Consider the following 18,867-nt stretch of genomic DNA (forward strand, 5'->3'; position numbering starts at 1 on the left):
TGCCAAGTCAGGAGATGCTACTCTTCCAAAGTACTCTTCCAAAGGTTTCTTGATCACCCAGTAAGTGTTTCCTCCAGATAGTAGACTTTTAGTAGTTTCTGAGACAGGCATGGATGTTTGAATTGAATCCACCATTTTTAACCAGATACCCTGCAAAACCAGTTGTGTCCCCCATTATGGAGGAATGAGAAGGGATAATACAAGAGGGTGTGGACAGATGCTTTCTTACTGCCTCAGCTGGCTGCTATCTGTTGAGGATAGACTGTGGGCCAACTGCAGGGGATAGTCTGATTCCATTCCAAAATGAATAATGCATTGAATGTCATGACCTCAGAAGAAGAAGCAGGCAGTGTGTGTCCAGGTATTTCCCAATCACACTGCTGGTTGGAGGTTGAAGACAGGGTATCCTGGGAAGCTATCTAAGACTGGTACTTGGCAGTATGCTTGGGACATAGTCTAGGATGCACACCTGTGAGGGACTGTGGCACATGGAGAGAACGGTGCAGGAACTGAGCAATGATGCAGGAGTAACAGGCTGTTTGGACAGTCCCAAGCAGACTCTAAAGCTGGGGTAGCCCTTAGGAGATTATATCAAGTGGGATAAGGAGACAATAGTATCACTGATGGAGGCTGCTTCTTGGAAAGGATCTAGCTAGAGCAAGGAAGCATACTTTGGTTAAGCACAATCCCTGAAGAAGATTTGTCCTTCAAAAGGAAGTAGCCTTGTGGCCTGGAAGTCACCTTGATGCAGAATGGGCATCTGAGCAGAATACCACAGCATCCCCTGCAGTGTCCCAGACCTCCTCTGAAGCCCTGGCTGTAGTCTATTCATGGGCAGGTACACGGAGGCAGAAAGTGGCAGGGGAAAGCTACACAGGTGGGCCAATGGGTCTGTATGGGAACTTAGGTTTTCTGAAGGAGCCAGCCATGAGAGGGGTTGAGATTGAGTCTAATAAGAAAATCCAGAGCAATAGTCAGTAGCAGCATCAATTTCACATTCTGTATTCCAGCGTGTTGGGAATGTCAATCAGGAAGGGAAAGACAATTTCTTCTTTTTCTCTTCTGTGTCATTGGTTTCCATTTAATGTGTGTGTGTGTGTGTGTGTGTGTGTGTGTGTGTGTGTGTGTGTGTATTCATGTGCATTTATGTTTGTGCATGTAGAGGCCAGAGAACGTTCTCACATGTCATTTCTCAGACCCACCCTCCTTGTTTCCCCAAGATAGAGACTCTCGCTGAGATCTAGGGAACTTATGTTTCAGATGTTGTTTTTTAAGGTAAGGACTATGACATCACTAAGTCCTAGGACAGACTCTTCTCGTGCAGTCTCACAGGCAAGAACCTGTTTGCATCTTCACTTGAGGAAGTACCAAAACCAAAGGCAGCTCAAGGCTTGGCCCCTTACATCATGCTACAGAAGCGCAGTGTCAACAAACATCGTGTTCTCCTCCATGGCTCTGACACTGGGAGCAACCTGACCCCAGGCCCTCCAGCTTAAGAGAGTGTACTCTGTGTGTTGGAAGCTTCTGGATGCCAAAGTTCTGCCTGGTTGGTTTGCGTTGTTAGGCAAAGAAGTAAGTTCTGAGCCCATTTAGACCTATTTCTGTGGCTACCTGAAGAATAACTCATAATCTCAGGATTTCCCATCCCAACATTATCTTCAATCTCTCTCTGCCCTAATGTCCCTCATACCTCGGCTCTATTCCCACATCCTGTCCCTCCCTGCCTGAACCCCCCCCCACACACACACACACTTCTCTCCCTGCAGGATTCCAGGCCTGCTCTCTCAACAAGAGCATTCTGAGGAGGGACTGACATTTTTCACTGTAACAATGGAAAGATTCCACTAGTAGAAATAAACTGATCCCATGCAGCTCTAGTCCTCTGGTAAGCCAGGGGCACCATGAGATCTAGGGTCATGTCTGATTTGAATCCTGCCATCATATTTCCAGAGATCTGGGTTACCTGACCATCGGTCTCCTCACATTTAAAACAGAACTGTTGTCTTTGCTGTTTACTGAGGCAGTGAGGTGTAGTTTCTAGAATACTCTTTAGGATTCGTGACTGACAAAATGCATGTTTGAAACTGTGGTTGCCTTGGGCCTGGATGGAATCAGCTTTAGGTTATGGGGACCACACCGAATCAATATCTAACCTCATCAGTTTTTATCAGTAAACATCAGTTTACGTTGAGCGTTTCCCCAATGCCTGACTCAGCTCAGTGGCTTTATGACTTGTTTGAGCTTCAGTTTTCCTATTAACAAAATGGGTTAATAACACTCTACAGTGCTCTTGCAAGAATTCGATAAAACTTCTACCTCCTGGCCTCTCCAAAGTGCCATGGAAAGCATCCAGGCCCCTATCTAGGATCTATGCGCTGTAAATAACACTGGATCCCGACTGTCAAGGCCCTGCCAGCAGAGGACAGGCTTCTGACCACCTTGACACTCTGAGGACCCACTGCACGGCCAGCTTGCATTCTCGCTGACTCCGTGCTTGGTAGCAGGCTGTGTTTTCGTGCCTTTCTTTTTACAAGCCAGGCATTTGTGAGAGGCTGAATCCTATCAGGTGCAGCAGCCAGAGGTGGGAAAAGCAGAGTAAGGTGTTCCTGGGTGTACCCCGTTTTGTGAGTTCAGCATTTCTCTACATTGTGAGGGCAAGAGAGTTTCAAGTGGAGTTGTCTTGTCAGGAGACTGCCCAGGTGGACATGCCAGGTGACACCCTCCCCCCCCCCCCCCCCCGCCGCCACACATACACACTGAGCCTTTAACCCATGCCTTGCCAGCCTGCAGAATCCCTTCAAGTTTGCCTGGGACAGTGCGGGCGCTGTCTTACTTGCAGGCAGAAATGGTGCTTGGGTGTGTCGGGTTGGAAGGACCTTAGTAATGAAGTTCATAAGGGGGAAAGAAGGTCCCTGAGGCTCCACATGGAAAGGATGCAGCTACCAGTAGGATCCATGGCCCAGGCAGGCCATGTATCAGGCTCAATTCTGACACCCTTAGCCAAGGAACTTATTTCTCTATACTTATCTCCCATGCAGCTTGCCAGCCTCTCCACCAGAGTGAGTTCTGGGTTCAAATCACAGGTACTCACAATGTGCTCACAGGCAGTGGCTTTCAGTGCTTTAAGGTCCAAAGTCTAACTAACTAAACACCTGCCGATGGGATTGATACAAATCCATACTTATTATCACACAGTAGATAAGCTGTGATCTTCTTGTCTGTTTCTGGGCTCTGAGCTGTGGGAACCCGAGATTTCCCTGCAGCCTACTAGGGTACTATTATAAAATTCATTTTTATCTTTTTTTAAGAATATTTATTTTTACTTTATGCCTGTGGGTGTTTTGCCAGAATGGATGTCAGTGTACCCTGTGTGTGCAGTATTCACAGAGGTCAGACGAGGGCATGAGATCCTCTGGAACTGCAGTTACACATGGTTGTTAATAGCCATGTGGGTGCTGGGAACTGAACTCAGCTTCTCTGCAAAAGCAGCCAGTGCTCTAACCACTGAGCCATTTCTTCAGCCCTTCACATCTGTGCTTTAAAACAAGTACTCAATGGGAAGAATAAGAGAATCAGGATGATGTGGACATGGACGCTATTACAGGAGCACACAGACACTTTGGGGAGGACACTGGAGCTGGGTTGAGGCTTTTCAGACTGGAAGTGACTATCTGGGTCTGTGGTGGGCAGTAAGCCAGCCAACACCATTTCCACACCTCAGCTTCCTCGTTTGTAAAATGGAATTATAACTCCTTAGGGATAGGTACATGCATTTTTCCAAATTTACCTTTCAAGTTTTCAGATAGGAGATTTGAGAGAATACTGGGGTGCGATGGAGACTAGGGAGTTGGCTCAGTGGTTAAAGTGTGAAGAGTGGGGTTTGGGTTCTCCAAGCCCACAGAAAAGCTCACAACTGTGGAGGTCACCTTAATCACAGAATTTGGGAGGCAGAGAATGGAAATCATCAGGGCAAGTGGCTAGCTAAACTGCCTGGAAATAATAGACTCAAGTTCAGTGGAGCCTTAGTAAGCAAGGGAGAGGACAGTTAAGGAAGACAGCCATCATTGTCTTTGGGCTTTCACATGCATGTGCACACAAACACACATGCCCATGCACACATACATGTAAACGTATACACATGTACATCTACACTTTTAAAAGTATTTGTTTTATGTGTGTGTATGTGTGTGGGGGGGGGGCAGGGGAGTGCTTACACATAGGCTAAAAAAAGCTTCAGATCTCTTAGAGCTGGAGATACAAGCATTTGTGAGGTACTTAATATGGGTGATGGGAACTGAGCTGTGGTCCGATGATATAGCAGTAAGTGCTCTAAACCGCTAAGCCACCTCTCCAGGCCTGAGAGATTCTAGACTTTTCCTGCACTTAACTATTATGGTGCTCATTCACTCACTTATGCCACCACCAATGTGTGTCTCCCTCCAGCTGCCTTTGAAGAGAGATATTTGAACATGTAGAGAATGTATGTTAAGGGCTGGTGCAGGGATTGTCTTGAGTTTTACTGCAGTTAACAAAGACCATGGTGGTCGTTCAAATGCTCGTGTCCTGTGGACATGAATCGGAGTTCACTTCTTTCCCAATGTGTGGTGTTCATGTCCGGCATGATGCTCAGAGATGTTGAAGGAGGTTAGGCAGAAAGGTGACTGCTGTTTGAATTTCCAGCTAGATGGTAAAAATGTTTCCCCATCTTTTAAGTCCCTTCAGTGAAGAGACGGCAAGACACTTTGATCTGCATGTTTCCTTCTTTCAACTTGGAATAAACAGAACAGTAGCTACCCATGAACTTGTGTCTGCTGTCTAACCCGGGGAAGTACCAATGGCGTCACAAGGGCACATCAAAGGAATATTATTATACCCTTCATAAAAGAAGAGAAAGCCTAGTGGCTTGTCGCACAAGTGCAAGAAGCTCTACTCTTTCTGACTTTAGTTTCATGTAGCCACACACTCTGTGCTAACACCAGTTCTTCCCTCCTCCTCTAGCCCCTCCCAGGACGGAAGAGTTCTATAGACTCCCCCGCTCAGGGGAGGTTAGAAAGGGCCTCTCCGTGCACAGGGGGATTGCTCCGAGGGCTGTTTCCTGGAAAAGCACAGGCAGCAAAGGCTGTGTCTGTGCACGTGCCGTGAGACAGCAGGGAGAGTTGATTCTATGTGTGTGTAATACCCATGCTGGCTCTGCACTCCAAAGACCTAACATTACAGCGTTCGTTCTTCAAGGGCTCCAGAGTTCCCTGTGCCCTCAAATTAGGTTTGAAAACTTCAATAAAAGAAGTCCCGAAGGAAACTGTCAATTAATGCATTTACACCGTAGCATTATACTAGGGCAAAACATCTTCAAACACTAATGCTGTTTGCCAACCGTTATAGAAGTGAGCAAGCTGCCTGGTTTCCATAGATACCTGAAGTAATGGCCTCTCTCCTCTCGTTAAAAGCAAGTTGTTCAGTTTCTTTCTTTTCTTTTCTTTTTTTCTTTCTGCTTTGTCTTTCTTAACTTTCCTACTCCATCCCCATTTATAAAAATAAAAGATAACTAAATTGAAACCTGGCATGTCATTTGTCTGAGGCAGATAGCTTGATTTATAAACTCAGGGGATTTCATTTCTGCTCATCTCATTATTCCATGACTTCCTCCAAGAGTGTTGGTACTTCCAGGAACCAGATTAGAGAATTTTCAGTTGATCAAAGTATTTCCCCAGTCCATTCAAAACGTATATACACATACTCAGAAGGAACTCTTAATGTACTGTTGAAGAGGAACCAAGTTTTGATAATGTGTGGAGCAGAGGTTGACAGACTGTTGCCTGGAGGCTAAATCTGGCCCATTGATTGATTGTATAAATAAAGTTTTATTGGGATACAACCATGTTCATTCCTGTGCATATTACTCATGACTCCTTTTGCAAAAATTTTTGCAACAGAAACTTCAGGGCCCACAGAGCCTAAATGATTTCTCTGTCACTTTTGATAGTGAGTTCATAGATTTTATGTATGCAAGGGAAAAAGAATCAGAGTTTTGGTGGAATTTCAACATTTTATCCTTTTAGATAAGTACCCAGTCTTAATGTGGGACTCTGAACAGGACCCTCTTATAGGGTATTAAGACTGTGCTTGGTATCTAAAAAGTAAACAAGAGGAATTATTTTCACTTGATTGGGGGGGGATACAAATAAAGATAATCAGAGAAGCCTACCTATGGCTCTAGAAAAATGTATAAAAATGCATTCCAAAGAACTCAGCTATGGTTTGGGGGTCTGTTCTCAGCAGTTCCTTTCTGTGAGATGAGAAGCCCTGCTAGGACTCCATTCGTGGTGGAGACAGCAAACAAAAGACACCACACCAGTCTAGGAAGAAAGCTTTAATTTCTAGTCAGCTTGAAAGAGTTTGAGAGAGTTCCCCCGCCCTTTTAACAAACCAGTTCAAGTACATGCCTTCAGATTATAAAAGTACCTGAAATCGCCTAGAATATCAACATGCATAGTGTGTTAGTATTTACATATATTTACATAAGGAAGCAAGAGAAAGATCTACAGTTATTTACAGTCTACGTAGGAGAAGAGAAAGGCAGCCTAATTGTATTTCCTAAAATACAGTAGCTGAGTAGTTAGCACATGCGTATTTAGATAATATTTGCATAATAGAATGCAATTTTTAAAATTTTTTTTGTTTGTTTTGTTTCTAGTGTATTTGCATGAAGTGCTTGAAAAGGCTCACTAACACCCAGGCAGAATTATTTACCCTGGCAATTAAAGCAACAGCACACGTGATCATTTCCCACTAACTAGCAACAAGCTGCTGGTGAATGAACTAGCTATTGTTTCTCATTAGCTCCTGGACCACTGAGAAGAGATCTCTCTGTGTAAAGGCGGTGCCTGAGTGATCGCCATTAATTATGGAAGTAATAACAAACGAGACACCCGCCACAGTATGTTCTGAATGAAATATTAGCGAGGCTGACATCTTCAAGCCCGAGAAATGATCTGTTCCAAGGAGTTCTCAAAGAAAACACACAGCTGAATGACGATGTGCCCTATTTGACATGGTAGGGCTGGCCATGGGGTTTGTGGTGGGGGGTGGGGGCTGCCTGCTGATGAGAGCTGAACTACGGTGAGATGCGCCTTCTTAATTCATGCTGGGACAACAGAGTAAGAGTTCATTTCTTACCTTGATATGGTCATATCAGAGACCCTGTGTTCCCATCTCCCACCCCACCCAGTATTTTTATTTCTATTTGTAGGGTTTACCAGTGGCATAGGTATGTAGATACTGGAGGCCTTAAAACTCTAAACAGCTCATTTGGGGTGTGTCCTGAAATCCTGCCTGCTCTCCATAGTCAGGTTTCTTTGTTTTACCTTGAAGAGATAAAAAGACAGGCAAACTGACCGAAACTTTTCTATGCAGAAGGAAAGGGAGAAACTATGTGTTTCACTTACACTAGGAAGACATCTTTTTATCATATATTAAAACCAAACCCATTAATTCTGCCTGGCAATCATTTTAAATGTTTATTTCAGTATACATGGTGAATACAGAAGCATACATGTATATACAGTTATATATATACATATATATATGTATATATATATGGCTATAACCAAGGTTAAAGAAGTAAAATATAAGATGTTTCAAATTAACACCAGCTAAATATCTTCTTTTATCTTATGAACACTCAGTGGTCCTTCAGTTCTGGCATAGGTGGACCAGTTGAAAAATTACAGTGGTAGGCCCAATTATGCTATAAGTAAGATGCTTATTTCGGTGGCAGATTTCAATGGCTCTTCTGTTGGACCATATCAAAGTAACTCATAAAAGAATGGATCCACCAAGTTTCCATCCCACGAGACAAATCTCCATCTGCAAAAGAACTACAGGTTGAGCTGAGTTGAGTAAAGTACATAGTCTGGGCAACTCAACAGGAATGCCCTGGGATGTCTTTCATGAATATGTAGGACCTAATCCACAGGACCTTCCCTTCCATCTAAGGAGAAGTGCTCAAGAAAAATGTGGCCAGGCACACCTGGAATATGGAGTAAGTGTGCTTCAATACAATCAAACAGATTACCCTGGAGTCATGCCTTTTCCCTCTTCTTACTAGGAGTACCTACCCTCCACCTCCCTTCCCACCAAATAGTATCTAGGGTCTCACAAGTTATACTAACAGATCTTAAAAAGGTGAAATGACCCTAAATATCATATTGCTAGTCCTCTAAGATCACACATAATTCTGTCATGGAACCCATGAGCTGTCTATTGCAAAAATCCCCAGGCATGAGGAAAATAGAAAAAAGAACTGTATTTACTTTAAGAGAAATTCTAGAACAATCCTTGATGTGCACACAGAGCCCCAACAACTTACAGAGATTGTTCTGCTCTCTAACCCTCCTGACTTGCTAAATTAAAATCTTTGCCTGGCCTTTCCTTCTCAACCAAACATGCCTTTGGACATCTTGGAATGGTTGGGATTGGCTGTCTTCTTTCTTAGACTTAAGGTTTGAGGAATGGCAGCTATATTCTTGTGTTTTAAAAGAATTCCATCCAGCTTTCCATCTTGAAGCCAGGGTTTCCGAGACTTCCTATTGCAGAGTCAAAACAGCAACACTGCTGGAGTCTTTCACATTCACTCCACCTTGGTCTTCCAACCAGCACCCCAAAGCTCCTCAGGGACCTTTTCCAGAAAATAGTGTCTTTTCTCAGAGACTTCCATTTGGTGGTGTCTTACTTAGGGTTCCTTCAATGCAACAGGAAATGTCTCAGATCATCTCAGAGACCCTCTTTGAGAGTGTGCCCCCATTTGATAGCTCAATGTCATTCTTTCTCCTCCTTCACGTCACTCTCTTGAGGAGCTTTGCAATTTGGGTATTATCCGTGCTTGGCCTAATGGTGTTTAGTGTGATGGGTTGGCATATTTCGCTGTCTGCCTATCCCTCAGACACTGTGATTAAGCCTGGACTCTGCAGATATGTTCCCACACCCTAGAACATACTCTTTACCTTCATGGGCAAATCACCAGAAAAGAACCTGAGCTCTTCAACAGCTGTGGGCCTGTATTTAGCAAAGGCTTTTGTGGTAACAAGGAAGTCCTGGAGCACACTGTCAAAGCCACTGTGACAGTGGAGCACATTCCCGTCTACAGGATGAAGGGGTTGTGTGTGCTCTATATGGCTTTTCTGGAACATTTTTTCCTCACACTGGTAGAGCCTATAAACAAATATCCAGTCTCCAGAGCTGCTGCTGCTTCTTTTTTTTTCCCCCTGCAATGAAGGCTTTTTGTAACGAAGGCTTAAGAACAACCTGTGTGTTAGCAGAACTCCCAAGGGCTATGAAGAAGTTTACATCTCAGTGTCTAAACAAAATATTTGCATGTATCCAAGCCTGTACTGTTCAAGGCCTTTGTAGGAATCAATTGTTGGGAATTTGTAGGAGTTAATATGCTAGGGATTTATTGGGGGTTGCAAGGCAGGAGGTGGGTTGTTTTGCTTTGCAAGTCTAATGGAGCGTGCCAGCGCCTGTGCCCAGGGAGGCCACACTTGTATGGGAGTTTACAAAACAGGGGTGGCTCTGGAAATGAATGGAAGGGCTGGACCTTTCTGGCTGCGTATGTGCAAGCTTCTGTATGAGAGTGTTGTTGGGAGATGGCAGGATAGAGAGGACATGCAGACAGTCATTTATTCCACTGGTTTTGATGGTTGTGCTTTGAAAACATCTATCATCAAAGGGTATGTACCTTAGCCTGGCAGATTTGGTGCCTGCAGGTGGCATTTTGAGTCAGGTAACTTTTTTTTTTAAATGAAAGGTCATTTGCTATTGAATCGATGAATAGGGTGCTGAGTCTTCTTTTTTTTTTTTTTTGTTAATCCAAATGGATATAATTTCAATTTAGTTCACTGACTAAATCAACAGTGGAAAAATCTCCTTTGAACATTTCTCAGGTGAACATATGACAGCTTGTATATTTAATTGAGGCCAAATCATTCTGTAAGTAGGCATGACCTGGGAAAGAAGACAAACTAGCACAAGGAAGCTTGAGTCAAACGGGAGCCACCTGGAAGGAAATGGGCAATGTGACCTTATTCATGTCGCGTGTTTGGGAGGGAGGTTTCCTACACTAACTCATGGATTCTGAACCAGTCCATCTGTGGCTGTCCCTATGACTGTGGACAAATGACATTTGATCTCTGAATGTAAGTAGGTCTATAAAAATGGAGATGCTAGTTGTCCCTGGCTCATGGAACAGCCTGTGGATTAGAAGGTGATGCTCATGAAGCTACCTGCAGGCACTTGACAAATGCTAGTCATCAATAAATGCTGGTCATCGTAGCCACTGGGACAGTCACTATGGCTGGAACTCATTGGAGAGCAGAGCTATTGGTTCTCTTCTACCGCCTCCTCCCACTGTGGTGGAACTGGCGTGCTTACTGATAAGCACTGACCCAGCACTGTGTGATTCACTTGTACTGGTAGCAGTGGAGGTGTTCTCTCATTGGGCTCAGAAAGGTTCATGAGCCTCGTTCCTGCACTAACCACTTTGCTTTCTGAACAGATGGAATAGTGTGGACTTTGAGGTCAATTTCTCCACTGACAATATTGTTCTTGGATGGTATGTAGGGACAGAGCATCCCTTGGAACAGCTTGTTTTTGCCTCGTGAATCAGAGATTTGAATTTTAATTGTTTGTGGCAACAGCTATGTCCCAAGCACCAAGACATTTGGAAATGAACTCCAGAATGCAATGCTGCCTATTTCTGACAGAAGTCTTATAAACTCACTTGCACGAGTGTCACTATTACTAGGAGAGGGGAAGGAAGGTCTGTACCACAGCTTTGTGACTGATCTTTCCACTCAGAGAGGTCTGTCCACAGGGCCACTGGTTTCACATTTACAAAGTATATTCTTTGCTTACGAGACCCCAGATGAGTAGCAATGAAAGCTTTGGGAATCTGAAGATGCACCCGTCTTTCCTCTTTGCCTCTTTTCCTCTTGCTGTGGTGCATTACTTTCAATCCATCTCTGCAGTCACTGCCCACCTCTCAAGAGCTGCCTTCCTTCCCTGCCCTTGAGGCTCCAGGCCTAATCTAGCTTGCATGCTCTGTTCCGTTCCTTTGCATAAATTGATTAATTCAGCATTTGCTGTGCAATGTCCTGGTGTGGATAGGTCTGTTATAAAGCAATCTTCCAACATCTACTGCTCTTTCAAGTCTTTGAATATAGATATGCCATGATAGTGTGTGTGCATTTTAAAATGCATTGTTACATCTACTTTAAGACAGAAATTTATTCTTCCTTTTAAATAAGCATGCATATTAAAGTAGAGTCACCTGAAAACTAAATTAATTGCGTAGCAAGTGTTCTTATCAGAACGTGAGTTTTCCATCACAGTACTAAGTATTGCATCACAGATACCAGTATGGGGTTTGGTTTGGTTTTTTTAAACCATGTGTTGTTCATCAGAAACCTCTCTACCTCATTCTTCAAAGGACTCAATATCTATTTGTAACCTATGCTGACAGATACAAATTGATGGCCAGCGGTTACCAAATAAATGTTGATGGAAGTCAGCTATTTTACGTTTTCATCCCAACAAAGGGTTTTGGAAGGATGGCTCCTTTACGTCTCAGGGTCTCAGCTACCAACTACCAACAGCAGCCCGTCTGCATCCCAGCTTTCTGAGGTGGTAGATGGGATTGCAAACCTGAAAAAATGATTTCCTAATGAAAATGATGAGCTTGTATTAGCAAGATGTTCTCAGCTTAATCTACAAGCAAGAACCCTGGGCAGTTTTACCTACATAGTAACAGCTGATGGCACAGTTGAGCTCCGGCCACTCACAAACGTTTGACTAGAGCCCAGATGGCACAGGGGTGTGATTAAAAATTCTACTGGGCTTCCCAGAAATTCTCAGTCCTGGGTCATTAACATGTTAGCCCAGTGACATCAGTATGGGTTGGAGATGCTACTTCCCCAGTTTCTTGTGATAAGTGACTTATGAGCAACCTGGCAAATTGTTCTGAAGGAAACAAACAAACAAAAAACATCTGGAAAAACCCACAGCTCCAGCCAACACTCATATGTCAACGGGTTATTATTTTATCACCATGGATCAGCAAAGCAATGCTGACAAATGGCAAGTCATACCTTCAAATATTACACAAGTGTTGTTAACATTATTTCTTCTCTGTGTCTCTTTCATCTTCTCTGAATTATGTACTGATGCCCCCAAAAGTGGCACGAAAGTCATTTGATGGTGATTAAAGTGTTCAAAAAAAAAAAAAAAAAACCCTCAAAACCAAACCTTTCTTATCAGTTTAAAAATGTTTCATCTTCTGTCAGTGGCACAAGCTTGTTTACTAATGAGATATCACTAATGTGGTTCCGTCTCAGGCTGATGATACGCAGACTGAAAAGCTGATGAGCCCAAAGTGGGGACTTGTTTTTTAAACCGTCGCCACATCTAATGGTATAAAGCTATCACTCAAAGGTCACCACTGGAACAGCCGAAAAGAGAATTCTCCAAAAAGCCCATGAGGTAATGGGCATGGGACCAACAAGATATTGTCAGCACTTAATTGTCTGTCCGGAAAAGAAGATAAAGCAAGAGCCCATGGCAGCATTCACGGCTCAGGCAGGGAGGCTCTGCTAAAAGGACACCGTCAGTCTTTGGGGTAGCAAAGGTAGCCTTTGTACCCTGCTCTGTGTGCTTTTATAAAGCTGGGGACACTGGCAGTAGAATTGTTGTTGTAAACTACCTTAGGACCAATGGCAAGGAATTGAAATGAGCATGTGTGGAAGACTGGGCTTTCAAAACTGCGTGTCTTTCAACACAGTCACCAAATGGCCACTTCTGTGAAACCAGACAAACTGCCATCACTTGCAGATTCCAGTGATGGCAAATACACCTCCTCCTGCTCCTCCATTTGGCTTGATTCCGGATTGGGGTGACCTCAGAATTTCTTCACAGAAGTACCATTTCACCCAGGCAAGCACACAGATCACATCATGTTAGAAGGACACAGAGGCGATATGTATGCTACAAGGTTTAGAAGAGCTCTGATTATCACTTTTCTGAGTGGCCTCCCTTGGCCTTATCTCAGGATTGGCAAAGTGATGAGAGGCCAGTCTGTTGTGAGATTAGAACCACTGTCTGATATGGGAATCACCTAGGGCCGGGGGAAGAGGAGGAGGAGGAAGAAAGGATGTGGAGGTAAGCTGACTGGATTCTCTCCGCCACCACTTAGAAGTCTATGGCAAGTCACCTGATTATTCTTGGCTGGATTTGTCACCTATAAAATAAAATGAAAATCCAAGAGAGATGGCCCAAATTTTATTCCAAGCTCTGTCTCCACCTGGACTCTGCAGAGAGCAGAGGACAAGATGCTGTTTGGCTTGAGTTAGTCCAGTGGTCCTCCTTGGGTTCTACTTAGGATTAGAGGCACTTTAGCTGACCTTTCCTCCTTACAAGATGCTGAAGAATCCCATAACCCCCTGGCAGGTATTTAGATACACATGCCTGGTGTTCAGCTAAAGGTGATGAGCAATAACAACTCAGTAAAAGGAGATAGATCAGCTAAGAAAGAAATCACTGAAACCAAAGTATTCACTGTTTGTTGGGGGGGGGGCTTGTTGTGGGACTTAAGGAAGTCACTAACCATTTGCTATTCAGTTAAGCTCCGATCACAAGTCAGATGTTCAAATCCTGGACTGGTAGGACCTGGCCAGTGGGCTCAAGCAGTTTGTATTATCAAACATCAAGTCTGTGTCACACTTCTCTATACATCTTCCACAGTCAGGCCACTTGGCTGCTTTCGACCAATGCATATATGACCACAGAGCCTGACACAGAAATTGGCACCCAGTAAAGCCCAAAGAGGCTTTGTGGAACTTGGCTAACATTATAATTCCTTGGGATCCTGGTTCTCAGAGTGACTCTAGCTCTAATGATTCTAGTCATTTATGGGGATGTTCTTCCATGGACACTCTGATCTAACAATTTAAACCCTGTTGGGGCAGAAACAAATGGTTAAGTTTGGGTAGAGACAGAAAGCCATCTCACCTTCCTGGCAAACATCCCTAATGTTTTCCTGAAAGTGACATCTGTGGTTAGCTTCCGGTCCTTGTTTGTAACCCCCACTCCCCATCAGCTGATAGCGAGTTGATGCATCAAGAGCTGTCCTCCACCTAAATGATCACGGGACGGCAGATAAACGGTACTGGTTTTAAATTAGAGCCCTGCTCACCATGCCTCCCTTTGCACAGAAACCTATTATTTTTAATTATGGCTTGCAAAGCAAAGTGAGCTCTTGCCCTCTTTATAGCATCTCTGGCAATATTCTGTCAGTTGAGATGACATGGTGCCCCATCAGTGAGCACGCCCCTAGCTACAGCCCCAACTCTTACTCCAGAGGAGACCAGAAATGATCAGTGGTGTTCATAGAGACTTGCATTTTGAAATGGGCTGTAAGGAAACATGCCTCCCACCTTAGGCCATTTCTTGTTGTAAATCAGAACAGATATGACATTTAGAAAAGTGTTTTCAGGGTGAATAAACACATCAGTGTAGGGGTTTGTGAGACTGTGTGTGTGTGTGTGTGTGTGTGTGTGTGTGTGTGTGTGTGTGTGTGTTAAACATCTCAACAGTGTTGTAAATCCATCCTACTCCCAAGAGCACCCTGGGCAAAGAATACAGGAATGATCTGGCACCAGTCTCACTTGAGTCATCCATTTGATGGGCCATATCAAGAGTGGTTGGTTTCTTTTGGACAGAAGGATCTAGAAAGTTCTTGGTGTCGAATTATATTGCACATTAAGAAGTCAGAGGTTTGGATGGATCTGTTCTTGCATGTTGGGAAGGACAGTATCTTTTTCTTTGTGCTGAAATGGCATCTGGCATGTTATATTGAAATGTGTCTTTATTTCCCAAGTTTTTTCCTCTATGAGGTGTGAAAAGTCACACCAGCTTTACAAGCAGAGTTTATGGACTTGTTTTTCCAAGGCCATCACACATCATACTTTGCAGTCCTGTGCTTAGAGTTGAGCCCTTTGCCACACTGATGTCCAAGTGGAGAAAGGTTCACTGATCTCCTGATAGCCAGGTTGGCATTGTCTTACCATTCAGTTTTTAAAAGCAAGTGCTTTTCTTTCTTCTGTTTTTCAGCAACAGGGAGCTGCTACCACTGTCTACTGTGCAGTCACCCCTGAGCTGGAAGGCCTCGGAGGGATGTATTTCAACAACTGCTGCCGTTGCCTGCCATCGGAAGAGGCTCAGAGCGAAGAGACAGCCCGGGCCCTGTGGGAACTCAGCGAGCGGCTCATCCAGGACCGACTGCGCAGTCCATCCAGCTAATTAGAGCCCCATAATTGTGGGCAAACCAACCCCCACCCATGCTCTGACCCTCATCACTGCCAGCCCCATCATCCTGGGGTGCCCCTAAACCCTCCAGTGCAGAGCCATGAAAGTAAAAGAAATATGAACAGCTGTAATCAATGGGGAAAGGTCAGGTGTCCGTGGGAAGAGTCCGTGGGACATTCAAGGGACAACACTCCTTTTCTAGGTCAGGGTTAGTCGTGGGTCTGCTTGCTTTTCTGGTGGTGGCCCTGCTTGAAACTGGAAGCATGGTTAACATGTAGGTTCCTTTGCTCACTGTAGAAGCACAAGGGAGTCTCTATTACCTTTGGAATAGCTTCATGACCCCTTGACCCACCCAAGTACCACCGTGGCCACCACTGCCACCACTGCCACCCGAGGCTGGCTTTTTCCTATTGAGGGAAGATAAAGCACATGTTCACCTCTCCATGCTGAGTTCTGTCCTGGAGACCAATGTTTCCGACTTCCCTACCAAGTCTGACCAGGCTGGACAACTTTGAGAGAAACTCAGAACCTTGTCCCAACAGAACCGATGTGATGGTGCCATCAGAGGAGAGCAGAACCAGTGTGCAGAAGCTGGTGGGTCCCAAGAGTACCACTCTCTGTCTTCCCTGCCAAAGCTATGCAGGCAATTCTTTAGAGAGCATAACAAATACATGTTGCCAATCATTCCCTAGATACACAGACGGGTGAGGAAGGAAGCAAGGTGTCCTTAAGATGCATGAGACATTCTTGAGGTGGGAAATAGGAGGTAGTTCCCATCATTCTTCACTCACACTTTGGAAAACAACCCCCTTAGGGAGTATCATGGCCTCTCAGTCCTCCCGAATTAGTGTCTAGCTTCAACTTCCCCTGGTTCCTCCCATCCTATGCTTAATAAAAGAACATGCTGGACTATGATTGCCTGAAGTGTGTATCGTTTGTTTGGATGTTCATCTCAGTTAGTGTTGTTCTGTTTTGTTTTTGTTTGTTTTCATTTTTTTTTTTTTTAAGAAAAGGAATCTAGAGGAAAAATAAAGCACTTCTCGTAGACGCCGGGAAAACACCATTCTTGATTCTTCTCTGAGTTTGGGTTTAGTTTTTGTGCTTTGTGGGCCGAGTTGTCTCATGGGATAAGCATGCCAGCATCGTATTTTCTGTGAGAGAAAGAAAGAGAAGAAAAGTGACCGTTGGGTAGTTTTACCTTCATTACATTAATTCCTGTTACTTACAGATGGTTATCTCTGTCTTCAAGGGATGGTTCCTGGGATCCTGAGTTACTCAAGAGAACTCTCTCTCTCTTCACTTACACCATGGTCTCCCGGCAAGGGGACATGGACATGACTTTTACGCTAGTTAATATGCTCCTATATCCTATGAACCAAACCTTTTATGCTTCATTAACCCATATGAGAATCCTGAATGGTGCATTCTGAAACTCAAAGTTTGTGGTCACCAAGATGCAGAAGAGGCCCCTGTGACATGCAGGAGGTGAGGACAGAGAGGTACTTATGTCACTGTCCTCCTCCTGGGATGGCAGCTTCAAGCTAGCCGATGACACAGATCTCTGGGCCTCTGCCTCTGTGTGGGTCAAGTCAAATACCATTGCTTTTCAGCTACTCACAGCCTGGCTGCAGCCTCCCATGCCAGCTAAGGCAACCGAGAGGGAAAGAAACTCCACACTTAACTCATAGAACTATAAAGAATAATGTGAGTCTGTGATTTTAAGCCATCAAATCTCAGGGTTATTCGTTATATGGCAAAAGCTAGCTGACAGCTCCCATTTCATTGAGTAGTCAACATTTCCCCCCATAGCCTGTTTCTTATTTCTTAATTTGAACCCCACCTACCTTGTGCATCCCGTGTTCTATCTAGCATTGTCTCCCTTTCCTGTAGGACACCCTCTAGACTTGTGTCCCTCAGGCATGCCAAACACACTCTCAGTTCAAGTGCATTCTATCTGCTCCTCCCTGTATGGAGTTGCTTTGCTCACATAAAGGTTTGTCTCTCACTGACTTCTGTTTTCTGCTCAAATGTCACCTGTTTCAGACAGGGTAGCGTGTCTGTCATGTCATTCATGGTAACACCCAGTGACCTTCCCTTGTCCTTAATGTTCCTCCTTTTAAGTACTAAATAGCACTGGAAGCACTCTGAGTCACCATTTTTCTTCCCTCATAGTACAAACTCCATCAAGCTTGTGATGTCTGTTGAGTCAGTTAAAGGTCTGGACAAACCATACCCATCTTTTTGTTGTTTGCTTAAAGGACAAAACGAAGGCTCAGAGAGCAGCTTCTCCATAGCCCATGCCTAATGAGAGGGTCAGAGTCAGAGTCAGGCCTGGAAGGCAGCTCAGTGCGCTTCAAGCCTGTGTGTCTTCCATAACATACCCCTCTTCATGGGCTTACTAGAGACCAGCAGTGTATTCACACTGAATTTATGCAATGAGTGAATCACTCACAAAGGGAAATTACCTCTCTACCTAAGGCTGGAATGCAGCTGTCCTGCTGAGGCCAATGCTTGGTATAAGTGTTACAAATGGCTTTCATACCTGCCATGGACCCAGTAATTCGGGCTTCTGGTCTACCCAAATAACCTCCCTCCCCCACTCTTTTCCAGGAATAAATAAGTCCATACCCAGCCTGGGCTTAGCTGTAAGTGGACTTGCTGTCCAACATTCTAATGAAGCTGCACAATACACCCAATTTGAGAAGAATGAGCCCACTTCTCCATGGTCATTTTCTGCCAAGTTCCTCTCTGGTCCTGTTTCTTTAAGTCCAAAGGTGTCTGGTTTCCACTTCCATGCCTGAATAAAACCTTGTACCACTTATCAATAGGAAAGAAACTAAAGCAATGCTGCCCTGTGGCTTGTGGCTTTGCTCTTTTAGAATGAGGAGATGGGCAGTTTTGTTTTGAACCTCAATGAAGGAGGAGGCCTGAATGCTTTCATCAAGGTCAACACTAGGCCAGGAAGCCTCAAACTGCAAAGTTCCTGCCAGATCTCACCACCAATTCTCATCACTTTTCTAAGTTTATGTTGAACAAACAAACAAATCAACAAAAACCTAAAATAGCAATACCTATGTATCCTGTACAGTGACTCTGTGCCTCCCAACGTACCCCAGTTAGTAGCTGAAATCACTTCAGAATACTAAGGTCATTAAATATGATCCTTATGATCATTGAAGAATTTGGTCTGAATTGCTGAATTCGTGAAATGAGATACCAACAGCAAAAGGTAACTCTTTAGAAAAAGGAAGCCTAGTAATATTGCTAAATTTAAATATAGATTATGTTGTCTTTCCATATTACCTCTCAAGTCTTTGCTTTTGGCTCAAGCATTTGATTTTTGTACTCCTGCTCTAATTTCTTGCCCCACAAAAAATCATATTGTTTTTCAAGTCTTTCTATGACTTTAATAGATGCCTAAGAGATAATGCAGGATATCATTATAGGCCCAGGTTTCTACTATGGGACATTCAGGTAACTTCTAGTTTGTACTGTTAGAACTAATATCTCAGT

General features: G+C 44.1%; 1 protein-coding gene across 1 annotated transcript in view; it reads left to right on the forward strand.

Annotated features, from left to right (window-relative positions):
* Wwox (WW domain containing oxidoreductase) overlaps positions 1 to 16,278 on the forward strand; it is a 943,055-nt gene extending 926,777 nt beyond the window's left edge. The window contains exon 9 of the mRNA XM_028875689.2: positions 15,160 to 16,278. Coding sequence (XP_028731522.1) covers positions 15,160 to 15,348 — 189 coding nt within the window. The 3' untranslated portion in view covers positions 15,349 to 16,278. The remainder of the gene's footprint in view (positions 1 to 15,159) is intronic.
* Positions 16,279 to 18,867: the final 2,589 nt, after the last annotated feature.

This window comes from Peromyscus leucopus, chromosome 5, assembly GCF_004664715.2.
Source record: "Peromyscus leucopus breed LL Stock chromosome 5, UCI_PerLeu_2.1, whole genome shotgun sequence".
NCBI lineage: Eukaryota > Metazoa > Chordata > Mammalia > Rodentia > Cricetidae > Peromyscus > Peromyscus leucopus.